Source organism: Hypanus sabinus, chromosome 22 (assembly GCF_030144855.1).
Source record: "Hypanus sabinus isolate sHypSab1 chromosome 22, sHypSab1.hap1, whole genome shotgun sequence".
NCBI classification, from domain to species: Eukaryota; Metazoa; Chordata; class Chondrichthyes; order Myliobatiformes; family Dasyatidae; genus Hypanus; species Hypanus sabinus.
Genome location: NC_082727.1, coordinates 14,049,329 through 14,072,668, shown reverse-complemented (window position 1 = coordinate 14,072,668; position 23,340 = coordinate 14,049,329). Strand labels below are relative to the sequence as shown.

At 44.4% G+C, this 23,340-nt stretch overlaps 1 protein-coding gene across 4 annotated transcripts in view; it reads right to left on the bottom strand.

Annotated features, from left to right (window-relative positions):
• LOC132379346 (prominin-1-A-like) overlaps nucleotides 1-23,000 on the bottom strand; it is a 95,774-nt gene extending 72,774 nt beyond the window's left edge. Inside the window, exons 1-4 of one of the 4 annotated variants that reach the window (XM_059947079.1) lie at nucleotides 22,921-22,962; nucleotides 22,188-22,243; nucleotides 18,418-18,773; nucleotides 4,383-4,438 (exon numbers count right to left, since the gene is read on the bottom strand). In XM_059947079.1, the coding sequence (XP_059803062.1) occupies nucleotides 4,383-4,438; nucleotides 18,418-18,655 (294 nt within the window). In that variant the 5' untranslated portion in view covers nucleotides 18,656-18,773; nucleotides 22,188-22,243; nucleotides 22,921-22,962. Of the gene's footprint in view, nucleotides 1-4,382; nucleotides 4,439-18,417; nucleotides 18,774-22,187; nucleotides 22,407-22,688; nucleotides 22,758-22,920 lie in introns of those variants that run through there. The other 3 variants (XM_059947077.1, XM_059947080.1, XM_059947078.1) reach the window with 3 other exon arrangements.
• Nucleotides 23,001-23,340: the final 340 nt, after the last annotated feature.

Genomic DNA, 23,340 nt, shown 5'->3' with positions numbered 1-23,340 from the left:
ATGATAATGAAAAATTCGCTAAACCAAAAAATTTTCTAAATTGAGACCATATCCTTAAACTTTGCTTAACAATTATATCATCTGTTGTTTTATTTGCTGAAAAAGAGTATGATCCAAGAAGGGAGACAATAGAGGAATTTTTTACAGAATTAACTCCTAAGGAGACCCATGATGGGCAATCTTTACGATAAATATAATAGGACCAAAAAGTAACATTCCTTATATTGACAGCCCAATAGTAAAACCTAAAATTGGGTAAGGCTAATCCACCCATCTCTTTATTTCTTTGTAGGTAAACTTTACTTAAACAAGCTTGTTTATTATTCCAAATATAAGATATTAAAATTGAAGCTGAGTAGGTCTTGGGAATAAAAATAGGTAAAGCCTGAAAAAGATATAAAAATTTAGGAAGAATCTTCATTTTAATCGAATTAATTCGGCCAATTAGGGATAAAGAAAGAGGAGACCATTTAGAAAGCGTCTTTTTCACATAATTCAATACGGGGTTTAAGTTTTCTTTAAATAAATTCTTGAAGTTTTTAGTAATTGTTACACCTAGATATGTAAGTTGACTTGTAACAACTTGGAATGGAAATTTGGCATTTGATGACATTAGGTCATTTAAAGGAAATAGCTCACTATTATGTAAGTTCAGCTTATATCCTGAAAAATAACTAAACTGGGAAATTAAAGAAAGAACAGAAGGTAAAGAAGTTTCAGTGTTAGAGATAATAGAGATAATACTATCAATAAAATTTCGTTCGTTCTTATTTTTGGGTTGTCTATGCAATTTTGTGCTCTGGGGGGAGGGGATTTTGATGTTTGATGTTTTCCTTTAAAGGTGTTGATTTCCTGGTTGTTCTTGTTTCGTGACCGTCAGTGTGGAGGATGAATTTCAGGGTTGTATACTACATAGATACTTTGATAATAAGTGTACTTTGAATCTTTTACAGTACCTTGATGTATGGAAAAAAACTGTGTGAAACTTCCCTCTTTAACTCCCATACATAAAAAATTGATTACCATTTACCAAGGCCAGCTCAAAGGGAGAATCATGGGCAAACTCGGTGATCATCTGGTGAAGGATCGTCAACCCAAATACTTCTCTTCTCTCCACAGCTGCTGCCCAGGCTGACAAGTATTTCTAGCGTTCTCCATTTTATTTCAGATTTCGAGCTTCTGCAGTACTTTGATTTTCAACCCTGGGGTGGAGGGTGGGGGTTCTTTGCTCTCCTGAAGTTAGTTGGCTGAGGCAGCAAGATTACCAAAGACAGTTTCAATTTGCTGAACGCAATTCTACAGTAAATTAAAATTAATCCTACTGTTTTACTGAGGCAGCAAGAAGGGTAGAGTCCACAGAGGGGAGGCTGGAAGATGTAGAGGTGGGTACAATTACAACAGTTAAGAAGACATCTGAGCGGGTACTTGGATAGGAGAGGTTTGGGGCATTAGGGATTAAGTTCAATTCAATGGGCTGACTCAGGAAGATTGCTGATTGACACGGAACAGTTGAGCTAAGGGTGTGTTGCATGCTCTCTAACTCTGACACATCACTGCTTTTTCTTTGCCACGCACACCAAAATGCTGGAGGAACTCAGCAGGTCAGGCAGCATCTATGGAAAAGAGTAAACAGACTCTCCTTCTGGACTGGAAAGGAAGGGGGAAGAGATCCGAAATAAAAAGTTTGGGGTGAGGCGAAGGGATAGGAGGCAACATGGAAGGTGAAAGGTGAAGCCAGGTGGGTGGGAAAGGTCAAGGGCTGAAGAGTAAAGAAGTGGGCAACGGGAGAAGGGGAAGGAGGAGGGCAACCAGGATGAAGCGATGGGCAGGTGAGAAGAAGTGAGGGGTTAGAGTGGGGATTAGAGGAAGAGCTGGGGGGAGCTGTGGGGAGAAGAGGAAATGTTCTTACTGGAAGGAGAAATTGATATTCCTGCTATCAGACCGGAGGGTACCCAGATGGAATACAAGGTATTGCTCCTCCACTCTGAGGTGGCCTCATCTTGGCACAAGAGGGGGCCATGGAACAACACGTCCAAATGGCAATCAGAATCAAAATGTTTGGCCATCGGGAAGTCACGCTTGTGGTGATGTCTCTTCTCTATCATGTTAACACTAATCAAGAGTTGCAGGACGAAAAGCTGTGCTAACAATGGCTCCGAAGGTTGTGATGTCATTCAAATCCTACATGGCTTTGAGTTCATTGGTTTTCCTAAAGGCAATTTGGAAGTCTGTGTATGATTGATAAGTATTCATCTTGCAGTGGAATATGACAGAAAATAGGGCCAATTTTGAGAGAAATAACCAACACAAGGATATGTTGCTTTTGGAGAAGGTGCTGAGGAGATTGACTGGGGTTTTATTTTGGGTTTCTGTGTTCCGTAGCTGCCTGTTAGGAGACGCATCTCAAGGCTTACTTATTTCAGTAATAAATGTACTTTGAACTAAGATGTTCCCTGAGAAGGAACATTTCATAAGACCATAAGAGAAGGGAGCAGAATTAGGCCATTTGCCCCATCTAGTTTGTTCAGCCATTTTGTCACGGCTGATCCATTTTCTCTCCCAGCTCCAATCTCCTTCCCCTCCCCGTGTCCCTTCATGCCCCGACTAATCGAGAATCTATCAACCTCTGCCTCAAGTACACCCACTAAATATTTCACTTTTCTGAGTGAGTGATTCCGGATAGGCTGGTGTAAACTCTCCTCTGAAATCCATCAGGCAAATTCTGCTAGCAGAGTTTAAAATGAGCTACAACACACACAAAATGCTGGTAGAACACAGCAGGCCAGGCCGCATCTATAAGGAGAAGCACTGTCGACATTTCGGGCCGAGACCCTTCGTCAGGACAAACCGAAAGGAGAGATAGTAAGAGATTTGAAAGTAGTGGGGGGAGGGGGAAATGCGAAATGATAGGAGAAGACCGGAGGGGGTGGGATGAAGCCAAGAGCTGGAAAGGTGATTGGCGAAAGTGATACAGAGCTGGATCTGCAGATTTCCTCGTGTTTGCTCTTTAAAATGAGCTGTCAGCATTCGGCTCTGGGCTGAACAGGGCCTCTGCAGTACCTCCGGGATGGAGAAAGGAATGGGGAGAAGGTGACTGGGAGACGGTGGCAGAATACAGTGTGCTGGAAGCTAGGTGGGAGGTGACAGGATCACAGGGCCAGACAGAGATTTAGCACAGAATCAGTGCCTTTGACCCACAAAGACCACATTAACTGATAGCCAGTCTTCACACAAATCTGGCACACAAAGTTTTATTGTCTCCACGTTTCTTGACTTGATGTACAAAGTGATAAGAAGCAGAGATCGAGTGGACATCCAGCACCTATTTTCCCAGGACAGAAATGGCAAATACGAGAGGGCATAATTTTAATGTGATCGGAGGAACGTTTGTGGGGGTGGGGGGCAGATGTCAGAGTAAAGTTCTTTACACTGAGGGTGGTGGCTGCATGGCATGTGCTGCCAGGGTTGGTGGTAGACGCAGATACAGTCGGGGCGCTTAGGGGAAGTTCACAATCCTCCAGTGACTTGAGGAACGAGGACAGCCATCTCACCCAAAACCAGCTTCAGAGCTGAGTCACCACAGTCACCAGCTTCAGAGCTGAGTGTTTGTACCAGTGAAAGATTGATTGATTGCAACACACACAAAATGCTGGAGGATCTCAGCAGGTCAGGCAGCATCTGTGGAGGGGAATAAACTGTCAATGCAGGAATGGTGGTAGAAGCAAATACGTTCGGCAGATTTAAGAGACTGTTAGATAGGGACATGGGTGAAAGAGCAGTGGAGGGCTATATAGGAGGGAAGGGTTAGGTTGATCTTAAAGTAGGTAAAAAGATCAGCACAGCATGATGGGCCAAAGGGCCTGCACTGTGCTGTATGTTCTAATCTCATTATTTACCTTCTAACTTCAGACCAGGAATAATTTAGGGAGGCCAATTAACCAAGCTGACTGCATGTCGTTGAGAGGGGACTGGAGCTCCTGGAGAGGTCATGCAGACTCCTCACAGACAGCCTGTGGCTGATGTCGGGTAGCAGCTCTCTCTGTGCGTCATCAGTCCACAGTGGACTAGGATAGTTTGGTTCTGGCTCAATTAGACTGTTACGTCAACTCGACAGTGCCATTGTTGGGGTGGCTCGGTATTGGAGTGTGTGATGCTTTTCAGCGACCAGAGACCTGGGTTCAGTTCTGCCACTCTGTAAGGGAGTTGCTGAGTAGGTCTCCCCCTGCATCCCAAAGATATACGAGGTTCGAGTTAGTGACATCTCTCCCTCCCCCTCTCTCTATGCAAGTCCTTGAGTCAGGAGACTTAGAGATTCATTGAATCACATTCTCTGATAAATTGAACTATTGAAAAACCTAATAAGATTAAGTTATCACTCTTACCTTCATGTAGCTGTTTTGGATTGCTTCGTTGTTGTCCATGAGTGATTTGGCAATATCTACAAAAACAAAGACAGTGTGCTTTAATATATCAGCATTCACCTTGCACACAAGTTCAGGAACAGCTACTTCCCTTCGAACATTGTGTTCTTGAACCAGCTAGCAAGACACAAATCCCTGCAGTTCAACAATAAAGCACAGATCACTGTAGTTTCACAACACTATGATGACCTGGATCATTCTGCGATAAAACAGGAGCAGGAGTTGGCGTTCAGTCCCATCGAGCCTGCTCCGCCACTCTGTGAGATTATGACTGATCTGTCTGTGATCTCCACTCCTTTCACCTGCCTTTTCACTAATGTAGATGATACTATGTTGATTGGCCTCATCTCAAATAATAATGGGATGGCCTACAGGGAAGATGTCATCACCCTGACACAATGGTGTCAAGAAAACAACCTCTCCCTCAATGTCGCAAAAAACAAAGGAGCTGGTTGTGGACTACAGGAGGAATGGAGACGGGCTCACCCCTATTGACATCAATGGATCTGGGGTTGAGAGGGTAAACAGCTTTAAATTCCTCGGCATCCACATCACCAAGGACCTCATGTGGTCTGTACACACCAGCTGTGTGGTGAAAAAGGCACAACAGCACCTCTTTCACCTCAGATGGTTGAAGAAGTTTGGCATGAATCCCCAAATCCAAAGGACTTTCTCCAGGGCACAATTGAGAGCATCCTGACTGGCTGTATCACTGCCTGGTAGGGGAACTGTACTTCCCTCAATCACAGGGCTCTGCAGAGAGTGGTGCGGACAGCCCAGCGCATCTGTAGATGTGAACTTCCTGCTATTCATTTACAGAGACAGGTGCATAAAAAGGGCCCGAAGGATCATTGGGGACCTGAGATTCCCCAACCACAAACTATTCCATTTGCTACCATCCAGGAAACGGTACCGCAGCATTAAAGCCAGGACCAACAGGCTCCGGGACAGCTTCTTCCACCAGGCCAGACTGATTAATTCATGCTGATACAATTGTATTTCTACACTATATTAACTGTTCTGTTGTACATACATTCAGACGGAGATGTAGCACAAAGATTTTTACTCCTCATGTATGTGAAAGACGTAAGAAATAAGATCAATTCAATTCAATAATCCTTAATTCCACTGTTAGTCAAAAATATATCTAACTGTGTCTTAAATATATTAAAATCAGAATCAGGTTTGGTATCACCAGCACAAGTCATGAAATGGGTTAAGCAGCAGCAGTAAAATGCAATACGTGATAAAAAGGACTGTGTATATATTAAAATAGTTAATTAAGTAAGTACTACATTAAAATTGGCACGTGGCCCAGTGAATAAGGCGTCGGTCTAGTGATCAGAAGGTCGCTAGTTCGAGCCTCAGCTGAGACAACGAGTTGTGTCGTTGAGCAAGGCACTTAACCACACATTGCTCTGTGACAAACCAGTGCCAAGTTGTATGCGTCCTAATGCCCTTCCCTTGAACAACATCAGTGGCATGGAGAGGGGAGACTTGCAGCATGGGCAACTGCCAGTCGTCCATACAACCTTGCCCAGGCTTCAGTCATCATCAAAAATCAATGGACAGCCAAAGAAGAAGACATTAAAATTAGTGAGGTAGTGTTCATGGGTTCAATGTCCATTCAGAAATTGGATGGAAGAGGGGAAGAAGCAGTTCCTGAATCACTGAGTGTGTGTCTTCAGGTTCCTATACCTCTTCCCTGATGGTGGCAATGAGATGAGGGCATCTCCTGCTTGATATGGGTCCTTAATGATGGACGCTGCCTTTTAAGGCATCACTCCTTGAAGGTGCCCTGGGTGCTATGGAGGCCAGTGCCCATGATGGAGCTGACCAAGTTCACAACTATCTGGAGCATCATTCAATCCTGTACAATAGCCCCAATAATATATTTATTGAAGTAGTTTCTATTCTTCCCTGGACAGAGAATTCTACTACTTTCAGATTCTCTCTATCTCCTTCCTAAATCTATCCCCCCAGTTCTATGATCCCTAGTTCTAGGAAGTGGATCAATTTTCCTGTCTCTATCTTCTCTATCACTTATTATTTTATGTTTCTGAGATCCTTCTGGATTTCAGCAAGTATTATCCCAGGCGACTCAATCACTCCACATAGGGTAATGCCGTCAACTCCAGAATTGACTCGTGGATCCCTTCTGCAACGGCTCTGAAGCCAATACATCAATCCTCAAGTGAGGACTCATACAGTACTCAAGGTGAAGCCTCGCAAAACAGCTTGCTGCAATCTTCCTCATAAAAACATGATCTGATCTTCCATTGTCCCTTCCAAAGTGGTCTACCTCACCTTTACCAATGTTGTACTCCATCTGCCAGACCCTTGTCCATTCACTTTACCCATCTAAACATTTCTGCAGACACTGCATTATTTGCTTTTGTTCCAATTGAGATTTTTCTAGCAAAGGTTGTGTAAAACCTTCATTTAATTTCTTGTGAATGCTGATTATGTGATGCTGTTTTACTTACAGGTGTTAGGGCGTACTCTAGAGTTAAGGAATATAGCAAATATTAATTTCAATAGCAGTTAGTCTTCAGATCTGAATGTGGATTGTAGATTGAGTTTAATATGCATCTCAGAACAATGGTGTTCTTGAACCTGCAGAATGGGGTCGATTGCAAACCGGGAAACACTCATTGACATGAATGTGGCTCAGAGACAATGGTGATTAGCAATCATTTTGGCTGTCTGAAGATCTAAGTGTTTGAAAATGATATACAGTTCAAAGGAAGTTTGTGGATACTTTGTAACTACAGAATTGTCCTGTGTTACCTTTGATATTTAGGATTGAAAAATGTCATATAACATTGGATTAGGCAGCCTCTTCTTTCAAGAGTGTCTCCAGTATGATGCCAGCTTGTTTTGCTGAACAAAGACTTCTGTATCCACCAGTTTCAGTGTCTCTCAGTCACAACAGGCATCTCATTTATTTATTTAGAGACACAGTGTGGAATCGGCCCTTCCAATTCACCCAGCAACCCAAGCCAAATCATAGGACAATTTACAATGACCCTACTAACCAGCAGGTCTTTGTACCGTGGGAGGAAACCTGAGCACACGGAGGAAACCCACACGCTCACGAGAAGGAACGTACAAGCTTTCTTACAGGGGAATTGATCTCCAAACTCTATCATTCAGTGAGCTGCAATAGGGTCACGCCAACCATGGCGCCCTAACGCATGTACTAGCGCTTATGAAGGTGAACTCGACTTTAGCGAGAGACTGCAGCAGCTGTGTCAACAAAAGTCATAATTGTTCAAACCACTAAACCAGATGCATCTGTGAGTACAGAAGTGGATGCAAAGAAGCTTCCAGGTGATAAGCCGTAGCACAGTAGAGTGCAGGAACAGGCACTTTGGCTCATTACGTTTGTACTGAAGTGCTTCGGAAAGATGAGTGGTAACGCGGAAGATGGAATACAAGGACTATGCTGTTGTCTATTTTGGTGATTCTAGAAGGAAACATTGATGATTTTCTGATGGGCTACTGGAATGATATGTCTTACAAGCACGTGTTTGCAAGCATTTTACTATATTTACAAATTTTATGCAAATCAAATACTATGCAATTAAAATTAAAATATATTATACAAATTTTATGAACCTGCAGACACAACTCAACACCTTGCACCAGAATTTTTTCTTCTGCCATTAGGTTTCCTAATGGTCAATGAATCCATGAGCATTATTTCACTATTGTTCTGCTCTTCTTACAATACATATTTAATGTTCTAATATATATTTCTTATTGTGATTTATAGTACATCTTGTGTATTGCCCGCACTGCTGCTAAAAAAAACCAACACATTTCATTATATATCAGGCCACAAGGTACAGGGGTAGAATTAGGCCATTTGGCCCATCGAGTCTGCTTCACAGTCTGATCCTGTGGCTCAGAAGGGTAGGGAAAGGAAGAGAATGGCAGCAGTGATGGGGGACTCTATAGTTAGGGGGTCAGACAGGCGATTCTGTGGATGCAGGAAAAAAACACAGATGGTAGTTTGCCTCCCAAGTGCCCGGGTCCAGGATGTTTCTGATCATGTCCACGATATCTTGAAGTAGGAAGGAGAACAGCCAGAGGTCATGGTACATTTTGGTACCAAAGACATAGGTAGGAAAAGGGAGAAGGTCCTGAAAACAGACTAGAGGAGTTAGGAAAGCAGGACCGCAAAGGTAGTAATCTCAGGACAGTGAGAATAGGAATAGAATGAGGTGGAGGATAAATGTGTGGCTGAGGGATTGGAGCAGGGGGCAGGGATTCAGATTTCTGGATCATTGGGACGGGTTGCACTTGAATCCGAGGGGGACCAATATCCTGGCAGGGAGGTTTGCTAAGGCTACTCGGGAGAGTTTAAACTAGAATCGCTGGGGGGTGGGAACCGAACTGAAGTGATGGAGGAAAGGGAGGTTGGCTCACAAATAGAGAAAGCTTGGAGGCAGTGCGAAAGGGAGGATAGGCAGATGATAGAGAAGGGATGTGTTCAGACCGATGGTTTGAGATGTGTCTATTTTAATCAATTAGTATTATGAACAAAGTGGATGAGCATAGAGCGTGGATCAGTACTTGGAGATATGATGTTGTATGACTATGACCGTTACAGAGACTTGAATGGCTCAGGGGCAGGAATGGCTACTTCAAGTGTCAGGCTTCAGATGTTTCAGAAAGGACAGGCAGGGAGGCAAAAGAGATGGGGGTGTAGCACTGTTGATCCAAGATAGTGTCATGGCTGCAAAAAAGGAGGAATTCATGGAGGGGTTGTCTATGGAGTCTCTGTGGGTAGAAGTTAGGAATAGGAAGGGATCAATAACTCTACTGGGTGTTTTTTTATAGACCACCCAATAGTAACAGGGATATCGAGGAGCAGATGAGATAGATTCTGGAAAGGGGTAATAATAACAGGGTTGTGATGGTGGGAGATTTTAATTTCCCAAATATTAATTGGCATCTCCCTAGAGTGAGGGGTTTAGATGGGGTGGAGTTTGTTAGGTGTGTTTAGGAAGGTTTCTTGACACAGTAAGTAGATAAGCCTACAAGAGGAGAGGCTGTACTGTACTTAATCTGGTTTTGGGAAATGAACCTGGTCAGGTGTCAGGTCTCTCAGTGGGAGAGCATTTTGGAGATAGAGATCACAATTCAGTCTCCATAGCACTGGAGAGGCATAGGAACAGAAAAGTTAGGGAAACATTTCATTGGAGTAAGGGGAAATATGAGGCTATCATTCAGGAACTTGGAAGCATAAATTGGAAACAGATGCTCTCAGGGAAACATACAGAAGAAACATAGCAAATGTTCAGTGGATATTTGTGTGGGGTTCTGAGTGGGTATGTTCCAATGAGACAGGGAAAGGATGGTATGGTACAGGAACCATGGTGTACAAAGGCTTTTGTAAATCTAGTCAAGAAGAAAGGAAGAGCTTACAAAAGGTTCAAAAAACTAGGTAATGTTAGAGATCTAGAAGATTATAAGGCTAGCAGGAAGGAGTTTAAGAATGAAATTAGGAGAGCCAGAAGGGGCCATGAGAAGGCCTTGGCGGGCAGGATTAAGGAAAACCCCAAGGCATTCTACAAGAATATGAAGAGCAAGAGGATAAGATGTGAGAGAATAGGGCTAATCAAGTGTGACAGTGAAAAGTGTGTATGGAACTGGAGGAGATGGCAGAGGTACTTAATGAATACTTTGCTTCAGTATTCACTATGGAAAATGATCTTGGCGATTGTAGGGATGACTTGCTGCAGACTGAAAAGCTTGAGCATGTAGATATTAAAGAAGAGGATGTGCTGGAGCTTTTAGAAAGCGTCAAGTTGGATAAGTCACTGGGATTGGATAGGATGTACCCCAGACTGTGGGAGGTGAGGGAGGAGATTGCTGAGACTCTGGCGATGATCTTTGCATCATCAATGGGGATGGGAAAGGTTCCTAAGGATTGGAGGGTTGTGGATGTTGTTCCTTTATTCAAGAAAGGGAATAGGGATAACCCAGGAAATTATAGACCAATGAGTCTTACTCCGGTGGTTGGTAAGTTGATGGAGAAGATCCTGAGAGGCAGGATTTATGAACATTTGGAGAGGCATAATATGATTAGGAATAGTCAGCATGGCTTTGTCAAGGGCAGGTCGTGCCTTACAAGCCTGATTGAAGTTTTTGAGAATGTGACTAAAGACATTGATGAAGGTAGAGCCGTAGATGTAGTGTATATGGGTTTTAGTAAAGCATTTGATAAGGTACTCTATGCAAGGCTTATTGAGAAAGTAAGGAGGCATGGGATCCAAGGGGACATTGCTTTGTGGATCCAGAACTGGCTTGCCCACAGGAGGCAAAGAGTGGTTGTAGATGGGTCATATTCTGCATTGAGGTTGGTCACCAGTAGAGTGCCTCAGGGATCTGTTCTGGGACCCTTACTCTTTGTGATTTTTATAAATGACCTGGATGAGGAAGTGGAGGGATGGGTTAGTAGGTTTGCTGATGACACGAAGGTTGGGGGTGTTGTGGATAGTGTAGAGGACTGTCAGAGGTTACAGAGGGACATTGATAGGATGCAAAACTGGGCTGAAAAGTGGTAGATGGAGTTCAACTCAGATAAGTGTGAGGTGGTTCATTTTGGTAGGTCAAATATGATGGCAGAATATAGCATTAATGGCAATACTCTTGACAGTGTAGAGCAGGGGTCGGCAACCCGCGGCTCCGGAGCCGCATGCAAATCTTTCATCTCTATGCTGCGGCTTCCTGTGGCTTTGGAAAATAAATGATGAAAATAAATAAACACGCAGCCTTTGCTCAAAAATATCTGGATGGAGATGAGAGAAAAAAAGCCATTTCGGAACTGATGCGGAAGGTTGATCTGAGCAAAAATCATTTCAAGAAGTGGATGAAGTCTGGAAAATCAACTACATATGCTAGTTTTGTTGCCGCTCAACTATTTCAACTATTTGTTGAAATAGTCAGGCATGGGAAGCAGTTTACAGATGGTGAATATATAAAAGAATCTTTCATTAAGATTTCAGAACATTTATTCACGGACTTTAAAAACAAGAGTGAAATTGTGCAGAAAATCAGGGATATACCCCTCTCTGCAAAGACTGTCAAAGACAGAACCATAAAAATGGCAGAAGACATCACAAGACAGCAAATTAAAGACATCAATTCAGCTGTGGCCTACTCGATTGCCTGTGACGAGTCTAAAGACAAAGGTGATATTGAACAAATAGCGCTGTTCTGCCGATACGTAAACTCTGCCGGGTCACAGGAAGAAATGATTGAGTTGATATCTCTAAAAGGCCAAAAACGGGGGGAGGACATCTGTGAGGCTGTCTTGAATTGTTTAAGAGCCAAAGGAATAAAGACCACCCACCTGGTGTCAGTAGCTACTGATGGGGCACCAAGTATGACAGGAGCGCACAAGGGATTTGTGGCTTTACTGCAGAAGTTGCTGGACAGAAAGCTGCTGACTTTTCACTGCATCTTGCACCAAGAGGCGCTGTGCGCTCAAACATTTCCTCCGGAATGCACAGAAGTAATGGATGTTGTCATTCAGATTGTCAATAAAATAATGGCAAAAAGTTTTAAATCACCGTCAATTCCGTTTGTTACTGGATGAGCTGGAAAGCGCATATTCTGATCTCATGCTGCACAACAAAGTCCGATGGCTGTCCAGAGGGGAGGTGCTGAAACGCTTTGTCGCGTGTCTGGAAGAAATGAAAACTTTCCTGGGCAGCAAAGGGCTCACCTTTCCTGAGCTGGAACAGCCAGAGTGGCTGGAAAAGCTACACTTCATGGTAGACATGACAGCGCACCTGAACACGCTGAACACAGCTCTTCAGGGGAAAGGACGCACAGCCCTGCACATGTTGGAGGATGTTTTGGCATTCGAGCGCAAGTTGACAGTGCTTGCAAGAGATTTACAGAAAGGCACATTGTCTCACTTCCCCAATTTGAGAGAGTTCAAACAAGCTCACAACATGATAAATTCGGAGTATTTACATTCTGCAAACATCATTTGGGAAATGCTTATGTGAGTTCAGAGAGGAAAAAAACACATTATCCTTCCCGGTCACTCCCCTAAGCATCGATCCATCCCTACTGAATACGACTGCATTGGCAGGTGTGAGTCAACCTGATCTTGAGATGGAACTGGCTGACATAGCCGACAAAGACATATGGGTGTCCAAGTTTAGACGCTTGACAGCAGACCTTGAAGATATTGCCCGTCAGAAGGCCATTCTTGCTCAGAATCACAAATGGAGTGATATTGAAAATCTCCCCAAACCGGACAAACTTGTGTTCGAAACATGGAATGCTATCCCCGACATTTATGTAAACATTAAAAAGTATGCGCTTGGAGTCCTGTTGATCTTTGGATCCACATATGTATGTGAGCAGGTGTTCTCCAACATGAACTTTAATAAAAACAAACATCGCGCACGCCTCACAGATGACAGCTTGTGATCCTGTGTAAAGATGAAGGTGACATCATATAGCCCCGATGTGCAGACGCTGTGCGCTGAGGTCCAGGAGTAGAAATCCCATTAACCAAGTATGATAAATATTTTAATTGCCTATTACTTTACGTATATTCATATTTTTTCATTGTTCAGTGAAATAGTCCTTTTATTTTTCAGGTTGACAGCTGGCTGATGTTACTTTTGGTTTGCTGCTGGCGGACAATTTAAGTTTGGCGTTTTTCATAAATACAAGAAGGATTCAAATAGACATTGAGTATTTTACTTAAAAGTAACCTTCAACCCAACGTCTTTTTTTTGGAGTTCAAAATGTTTTTGTTGCATGTAGAAATGTAATTTCGTTTTCTCTGCAGGAGTTCATCGATTTCATAAATGCAACACATTGTAGTTTGTTTATACATAGCATAAAGGCAAAAAAAAAGTTGTATGCAGCGTTATTTCATTTTAAATGTCAAACGGGTTTTGTGGCTCCCAGTGTTTTCTTTTCTGTGGGTAATGGGTCCAAATGGCTCTTTCAGTGGTAAAGGTTGCCGACCCCTTCACTAACCCTACCTCAGCTACTAACACCAAGGAGCAACTCTTGTCCAGCCGTGGACCATTGTTTACACTAAATGCGTGTTTTGCACAGACTTTTTTCTTTCACTTTCTGCTATAAATCATCACCTGTGTGGTGCCCATGATGTTGCTGCAACTGTTCAATTCTACCCGTACCTCACCGTACTTTGTGCATGAGAATAAACTCAGCCAGACTTGCATTCCAACTCCAAGGCAGGCAAATGCACTGTTTGCGCTCTCTTCAAGTGGACTGGAATACGAAAGCAAGAATGTAACTCTGAGGCTCTATAGAGCTTTGGTCAGAAAGGACTTGGAGTACTGGGAGTAGTTCTGGGCCCCAAATCTAAGGAAGGATGTGCTGGCACTGGAGAAAGTCCAGAGATTCACGAGAATGATCCCAGGAATGAAAGGGTTAACATATGAGGAGCTGGACCTGTATTTGCTAGAGTTTAGAAGAATGGATGGGGGGGGGGGGTGGGATCTCATTGAAACCTATCAAATACTGAAAGGTCCGGATATTGGACATTGAGAGGAAGTTTCCTATTGCGAAGAAGTCCAGGATTGGAGGGCAGAGCCTCAGAATACAAGGACGTTCCAAGAGGAATTTTGTGAGCCAGAGGGTGGTGAACCTTTGAAATTCATTGCTACAGATGGCTGTGGGGGCCAAATTATTTCAAGTGGTTGACAGGTTCTTAGACAAGGAAGAGAGAAGATGACAGAATACAAAGGTGGGGGAAAGAGAAGGAGGGGGAGGGCAGGTGGAAGGTGGTGGGTGAAGTTGGGGATGTGAGAAATGTAGAAAGGCTGGAGAGGAAGGAATCTGAAAGGAGAGGAGAGTGGACCACAGGAGTAAGGGAAGGATAGGTGCTTGATTAGTAAGTGTCAAAGGTTAAGGGGTAGAAGGCAGGAGAATGGGGTTGAGAGGGAAAATAAATCAGCCAGGATGCAATGACAGAGAAGAATTAAAAGGGCCAAATGGCCTGATTTTGGTCTTGTGCCTTATGGTCCTAATTTTCTTTGAAGAGGGTGAACGTGGAGAGACGGAAGGGCGTTGAGCTGGAAACTATGACAAAACAGATTGTTTTAGACAAACAGGAATTGTCGCTGTAAAGCAGTGCAACGAACCGTTTGTAGTTAATACCATTGCTCAGAGAAATCGTTCTGCTTCACAATGCTAGTGTTCCCTGTGAAAAGGATATCAGGTAAACGGATTCATTTAACAATGGAATATAGGGATCATCTCGTGACGGAAGCTGCAATACGCAAATACGAAGTTTAGCATTAGCGAATGAGCGGGGACAGTTCGGGCTATAGTTTACTAATTACAGGGAATTTAACCTTGCCATGCCTGGCATTCCAGCACAGTTCCTCCCCACCCCCTGAGTCACAAATAACGAAGCAAATAAAGAAACGACATTTGTTTCTTCTTCTCCAGCTGGTGCAGAAGGAGAAGAACCAGTTCCCGCTCAAGTGATCCACTTTTGCTTGTCACCTGTACTGTACGTGGAAAGCAGGCCGATGCAAATCGGGAACACCAGCGTGACAAGTTCCCATCCCTGCGGCGCTCTGCCCGTCCCGTCCCTTCCGTGCATGAAGGCAAAACAGCGGCCATTCTTCACCAAGAGTTTGAGGGGAGTTGGTACGCGCAAATTCCGACAGATGTACGGCGGAGGGCATTTTAACTGGCGGCATCACCGTCTGGCCTGAGGGAGGGGGCTACTGAAATTGGTCAGCTCCATCACGGGCGCTAGCCTCCGTAGTATCCAGGACATCTTCAAGGTGGCGTCCATCAGTAAGGACCCCCATCACCCAGGACGTGCCCTCTTCTCATTGCTACTGTCAGGGAGGAGGTACAGGAGCCCGAAGGCACACACTCAGTGATTCAGGAACAGCTTTACCATCTGATCTCTGGGTGGACATTGAACCCATGAACACTATCCTGCTACATTAAAAAAATATATATATTTTGCACTACTTGTCTAAGTTAACTATTATGCCTATTTACTGTAATGCACAGATGTTACTCTATTATAACGGTAAGAATAGCAACGTGCCGCTGCCGCAAAGCTAACAAACTTCACGACATAGGCCAATGATATTCAACCCGATTCTGATATCATTTCAACTCTTAGTAACCGGTTATCGATTCGCTCTAACATGGGCTCTTAATTTACGCGCCACCGTCCAGGTGCAGCCTTATTCAATGGTTTACACAATGCTCGAAATCCACAGGTGTCACGGGGAGACAGAGTGGTGAGAAGGGTATTTAGCACGCTGCCCCTTGTCAGTCAGGGCATTGACTATAGGAACCAGGGCAGAAGTCGGTGGTGAGGCTACACTCGAGTAACGTGTACAGCTTCAGTCACTTTCTTGTAGGGAAGGTGCGGTTACACAGGAAAGAACAGACAAAGGATTTACCACGACGTTAACCGGAGACGAGGGCCCGAGTTATAGGGAGAAGTTTAATCCTTTTAACAGAGGAGAATGAGGGACCTTATGGCGATGTTTACACTGATGAGGTATGGGTAACAATCTTTTCCCCCAGGGTTAGGGGAATACAAAGCAAAGGACATAGGTTTAGGGTGAGAGGGGAAAGATTTACTAGGGACACGAGGAACAACTTTTTCCCCACAGAGGGGGAGTACATGGAATGAGCTGTCAGAGGAAGGTGCAATTTCAGAAGTACAAAGGGGAAGTGCCTGGAGGGATCTAGGCCAAATGCAAGAAATTGGAATGAGCAATGTGGTCAGCATGGACTCAATGGGCTGAATGGCCTGTGTGCTGTATCAATTCGAAAGAGCATTACAGAAAGTAGTTGTGAGAATGGGGTTGAAACAATACCAATACAATACCAATAATAATACAATGCTGAATGGTGGGGCAGACTTGAAGGGCCGAATGGCCTAATTCTGCTCCTGTGTATTGTGGTCTTATAATAGGTTACAATGAGATAATGACAAAAAAACCCATAAAGACAGAAACAATTAAATAAGGTAAGCTAGCCAATAATACAAAAGAGGGTTTTTCTCTCTCCCAGGTATATAAAGAGTAAAGGTGAGATGAGAGTGGATACCAGACTACTGGAAATGACACTGGAGAGGTGGCAATGGGTGACAAAGAAATGAAAGATGAATGTAATAAATGTTTTGCATTACTCTTCGCTGTGGAAGGTGCTAGCAGAATGCCAGAAATTTGAGAGTGTCATGGGCAGAAGTGAATGTCGTTGCCATTACTAAGGAGAAGGTGCTTGGGAAGTTGAAAAGTCTGAAGTGTAGAATTAATGGGCCGAATGGCCCCCTTTACATATGGAAGGAAATATAAATTATACTTCCTGGTCAGGATGGTGTGTGTGACTTGAAGGGGAATCTGTAGGTGGTGGTGCCATCAAGTGCTCTGTGCTGCTATCCATCTTGGTGATAATAGTTGGCTTGGGCAGTGCTGCTGTGGACTTGAAACTGAAGTTTAATTGGTACCTGATGCACCCCACAGACCCAGTGATCCTTTGGTGGAGTGATAGAGTGAGGAGCACAGCGCAGCCTCCTCTGCCCTCCTCTAGCATGTTACCTCACACTTTCCTCAAACAAATTCCAATTGCCTCCCAACACATTCTCACAAGAGAATACCAGTAAGATCGAAAGACTGCAGAGAAAATTTACGAGGATGTTGCCAGGCCTTAGGGAAGGGCCTGAAACATCAGCTGTTCATTCCCCTCCACAGATGCTGCCTGACCTGCTGAGTGCCTCCAGCAATTTGCATGCGTTGCTGCAGCTTTTTCACTTTGTCGTCACCAGGACGTTGCCTGGGATGAAGTGCTTGAGTTACGAGGAGTGACTGGAGAGGTTAAGTCTGATTTTTGTGGAGGCCGAGAGAAGCCAAGATGCTTTTTATTGTCATTTAAACATAAACTGCTGGTACAGTACACAGTAAAAATTAAAGAACGTTCCTCCAGGATCCTGGTGCTACATGAAACAACACAAGGCTACACTAGACTATGTAAAACAACACAAAAACTGTACTAGACTACAGACCTTCACAGGACTACATAAAGTTCACAAAACAGTGCAGGGCAGTACAATAATTAATAAACAAGACAACAGGCACAGTAGAGGACAAATTACAATATAATAATAAATGATGTAGATGTCAGTCTAGACTCTGGGTATTGAGGAGTCTGATGGCTTGGGGGAAGAAACTGTTGAACAGTCTGGTTTTGAGAGCCCAAGTGCTTCGGTACCTTTTGCCAGATGGCAGGAGGGAGAAGAGTTTGTGTGAGGGGGTGCGTGGGATCCTTCACAATGCTGTTAGCTTTGTGGGTGCAGCGTGTAGTGTGAATGGCGGGAAGAGAGACCCCGATGATCTTCTCAGCTGGCCTCACTATCCGCTGCAGGGTCTTGCGATCTGAGACGGTGTTCGAGGAAGAGGAAGTTAGATCGGGGAGACAGCAGGAAACTACTGTCCAAATTGGGGAATAGTGGCTCCCCAGATTTCAGGGCAGCACAATGCTTCATTGCACCAGGATTCAGTTCCAGCTGCTGATTATAAGAAGTTTTTTAAATTCTCTCCGTGACTGCATGTGTTTACTCTGCTCCAGTTTCCTCCCACACCTTAAAGAAGTGCAGTTAGTAGTTTAGTTGTACACATAGGTGTAACCGGGCAGTGCGGGTTCTTGTATCTCAGAGATACACAAGACCAAAGGACACGGGATTAGAAGAGGACCTTTGCCACCTAGGGAGTGGAGTACCTGAAATATCCTCTGGAGAGAGCGTTGGAGGCAGAATCACTTACTGCACTTAATAATAAGTGTCTGGACGAGCCCTTGAATCCCCAGACACTGAACACACACAGCAATATACCGGAAGACTGGATGAATACTAGTTAATGCGGGCCAAATGGCCTGCTTCCCTGCTGTACTAACCCCACAACTCTGCAGCCTTCCCCTTTAATACCCGGCCGGCTCGCCATCTCACCTGTAGGGAAGGGGTTGGGCTGAACGATATCGAGAAAGCCATGCACCATGCGGTAGAGCACCGACAGCCCGCCTGCCTCGACCTCCGGACTGTGGACGTACTGCGCCTCCGGGAGGCTGCTGGTGTTCCCGACATTCTGGCTGCAGTCTTGAACAGAAGCAGCAGTCCGAAAGAGTGCAAGCACTGCCAACACCAGCAGTTCCCGTCGGAAAGCTGCCAAGAGCCCAGGGAAAGCCATGACCACCGCTGAGGAATCTTTCCACACTCCGCTACGTCCTCCCCTCTTGCTCCCAGAAGTGTTGCTTTCAGATTGCAATGCCTGGTTCACGGTGTTGGGCAGGATCCTGATTCATGCACTGAAAAAATAAGTAAATGATACTAAGCAATAAACGTTTATTTCCTGTTCCCACATTTGCATTCTATTTACAATTGACTTCCCCTTTACGTCTGTATTTACTTGTCTATTCACAAAGTAGTAACGATAACAAGGTGATTATTCCATTTGAGTACAATTTCTCCCAAGGAATTCCTCCCTTAATAGAGAATGCCTGGGCATAATTTTGTTTAGGATGGGGAGGCTGATGCATAGGCAGCCAACACAGGAGTCCTTGACAGACTGTGGTCAGGGTCCGGTGGCATGGAGGGCAAGATGATTGGGAACCTTTCACTGCCTTTGTGAGGTGTCACCGTCTTCCACCAGCCTCCATTATTTTGGTCTAGGATGGATCGCTCTTAGACTGGAACCTCCCAATTGACCTTACTGCCTTGGGTGACCCTACCAGGAGCCAAGCTCCAGATGGCGTTGCCCTTGGGATCTCAAGAACTCGCAAGCTTCTCCAGCCCATTGGGGAAGGTTCAGAAAGCAGGGCAATGGGACAGGGGAACATCTGGTAGAGTGCCTGCCTCACAGGGTCACGGGTTCCATTCCCAGCCTTCGGAGCCGTCAGCGTGGAAGTTGTACGTTCTCACACTGACCGGATGGGTTTCCTCCTCTTCCTCCCACGTCCCAAAACATTCCTGCAGGTTGGTGGGTTAATGGGCCATTGTAAGTTTCCCCAAGAGCGGAGGTGAGTGGTAAAGTCTGTGAGGGTGGGGTTGAAGGAGGCTCGGGAGGTGGGATACAGGGAGAATGGATTGCTTTGCAAGCCAGCATAGGACCAAGGAGCCAAAATATCCTTATTTATTCACCTGGAGATAGAATGCGGAACAGACCCCTCCAGCCCAACGAGACACACTACTTAATTTAACAACAGCCTAATCACCGGACAATTTACAATGACCAGTTAACTTACTAATGGGTACACCATTGGACTGTGGGAGGGAACCAGAGCACCTGGAGGAAACCCACACACTCATAGGGAGAACGTGCAAATTCCTCACAGGTGGAACTGGAATTGAACATCCAAACACCGATGCCCTGAACTGTCGTGCTAACTGCCATGATACTGTGGTGCTCCTTCGTAAAGAAATATAGAATCCATTTCTCCAAGGAATGGGAACAGCCTCCGGCAAATGTATTTTAGGTAAAGTCAAGGTTATTATCGTGAGCACATGCACACAGAGGCGCAATGCAGAAACGCAACGGCTTCATGAGTACACAGCATCACACAAAAAAACCAGAAATCAAACATAAATAGCGTACAATCTTTTCAAGAAAGAACTCAGGCAGAGCAGAAAAAAGTGCAAAGCGATCAAAGTGGTGATTAGAGTTGAGCCGATTGGTTCCACAACCAAATGTTTGAAGGGGAGTAGCTGTTCTTAAACCTGGTGTTGTGGGGCTTCAGGCTTCTGTGCCTCCTGCCCAATGGCTGCAGTGAGAAAGTGCCGTGGGCCGGATAAAGATTAACTTTACATCATCACATGTACACGGAAACATAGAGTGAAATGCATCAACGACCAGCACAGACTAAGGATGTGCCGGGGGCAGCCCGCAAACACGCTCCCATGCTTCTGGCACCAACGTAGCTTGCCTACAGCTTACTAACCACTCGATGAGGGTGTTGTCTGCTTGAGGCAGTGCCTCATTTAAGAAGGGGTAGTTCAATCGTAGTTTGTGCAATCTGGAACTTAAAGGGATCAGGCGAGTAGCACTTGAGGTTTTTAACCTTGTTATTAGGAACAATTCCTGCTGTGGGTAGTTTCCGGCCAAGGTGACAGAGACTATAAAAAAATGAAAATCAGGACAGTCTACAAGTGCTGGAGATTCGATCATTTACTATTTAGAACATAGAACATTACATCACAATGCAGGCCCTTTGGCCAGTCCTATTGCGCTGACTTTAGAACCTACTCTAATATCAATCTAAATCTTCTCTCCCACATTGCCCACGGTTGGCATGGTAGTGTAGTGTTTAATGTAATGCTATACAATATCACCAACCTGGGTTCAATTCCCACTGCTGTCTGCGAGGAGGTTGCACGGTCTTTTTGAGACCGCATGGATTTCCTCCAGGTGCTCTGGTTTTGTCCCACATGAAAACAACGCACGGGTTAACATTAGTAAGTTGCGGGCGTGCTACTTTGGCGCCAGAAGAATGATGACATTTGTGGGCTGCTGCCAGCACATCTCTGGACAATGGTGGTTCTTACTGCAAACAATGCACTTCACGGTATGTTTCAGTGTTCCGAAGTATATGTGACAAATAAAAGCTCATTTACACTATAAATCTCCATTTTTCAATTGTCACGTGCCTATCAAAGTCTCTTAGATATCTTTAATGTACCTGCCTCATCACCTTCTTTGACAGAATGTTCCATGCACACACACACCACTCTCGGTGTAATATAAAATCTACTTCTGATAACACTGTTTTACTTTCCTTCAACCACCTTAAAATTCTGAGGAAATGTCTCAGACACGACTGGTCAACTTCCCGCAGATGCTGACTGCCCTGCTGGGTATTTCTGGCAATATCTGTCTTTTAAAAGTGAGGAGAGGGACCATTTCTATGCAAGGCCATAGTTTAGAACCAGGCTTCAAAATTCAAAATTAGAGATCTATAGGAGTTTCATATCTAACCAGGATGTGGATAGTTGTCAAGGATCAGATGGGATCTCATTGACCACAAAACATAGGAGCAGAATTAGCCCAACATGGCCATGGACTCTGCTCAGCCAATCAATCACAACATTTTACCCCCAACCTGGGCCTCCCACATTCTCTCTGCAACTTTTAACCCTCTTACCAATCAAGAACCCATTAAGCACAAAGTACACTGCAGATGTTGTGGTCAAATCAACACGTACAAACAAGCTGGAGGAACTCAGCAGGTCGGGCAGCATCTGTTGAAACGACGAAGGGTCTAGGCCCGAAATGTTGATTGCTAGTTTCAACAGATGCTGCCCGACCTGCTGAGTTCCTCCAGCTCGTTTGTACATGTTGAAAGAACTTATTAATCTCTGTCCTAAATATAACTATTGACTTGGCTACACAACTCTCTGTGGAAAAATTTTCACAGATTAACCACCATCCGGCTGAAATCGCTCCTCATCTCAGTTTTAAAGGGATGTCACTTTATTCTGAGGCTGTGTCCTCAGATCCTGGGCTCTCCTACTAAAGGAAACATCCTCTCCATATCCATGCTTTAGGCATTTCAATATCCGCTAGGTATGGGATCCCACTCCCTGCTCCTGAAGCCCATCGGGTACAGGCCTGGAAACAAAGGCAATTCATCTATTAAACCTTTTGTTCCTGGGATTCGTCTTGTGAGCCTTCCACCCCTCTGCAAGCGACACCACCCCCCACCCCTCCCTCCACACCCCCATCTCACCTTTGACCGGGCATCACATACAAAATGCTGGAGGAACTCAGCAGCTCAGGCAGCATCTATTGAGAGGTACAAACATTTGGCGATTCAGGACGAAACAATTCATCTGGTGTTTACCTTTGACCAACCCTTCCCTTCGCTGTTCACCAGCCCCTCCCTTTACAGCCACCAGCAAACCGCCCCTCCTTCCTCCCCCAATTCCTTCATCACAACTCACCTTCATCCGCCTGGCTTCCTGTTAGGAAGCACACTTGAAACACTCACATTAATCCATCTCATCTAACTATAAATACCAAGAAACAATGCTAATAAGACCCTAGACACATTATTCTCTGGTCCCATTGTGTGGGGACAGCCTTCTATCTAATTTTTCAGCCAAACAAGAGGGCTGAACTTCCCCCCGCGTTTCCTAATACACCCACAGGCTTTGTTCCAAACACAACTTTGATCCAAACTCTCATTCCCTTAGCTCTTCTTGGGCTGTTAAAGAATAAAAACTTTGACCTGAAAGCAGTAGGTAATCTTCTTAAAAAAGCAGCACATACAACTTCAGCTGTGCTCCGCACGAATCCGTATTATTTGTTCCCTTGGTAAATCAATAACCTTGGAGATTTCTTGTTCGGAGTTTTGGAAACTAGTATTTTGTTTCACTGGGCACCAGTTTCTTCACACTCTCTGGAAGAAGGTTGCATAAACTAAATTTTTAAAAAGTGAAATAGAATTAAAATTCACTTACTGCTTCCTTTCATTTGTCGGTTATTCAGTGGCTACTGTAGATAAGCCACATTTCATTCTGATCTTGATAATATGTTTTCTGTAATCACACGGATAGCTCAGATCACACCAACTTGCAATCTATGACGTGGTATTAGTTGGGCTCTGCCTTTTTTTTAATATATCCACCAGGCATATTATAAAGTGCTCAGAACTAACCAGGGATTCTTGAGAATGGCTGAAGTCAAAATTAAAATTAGAGTAACAGAGCAATACAGTAGGGATACAGGCCATTTGGCCCACCAGTCCATGCCAACCCATCTTGTCCAAATTTTCTGCATTTGGCCCATATCCCTCCAGTCTCCACCTCTGCAAGCACCTATCCAAGTGCTTCTTAAATGATTACTATTGTACCTGTCTCAACCACTTCCGCTGGCAGCTT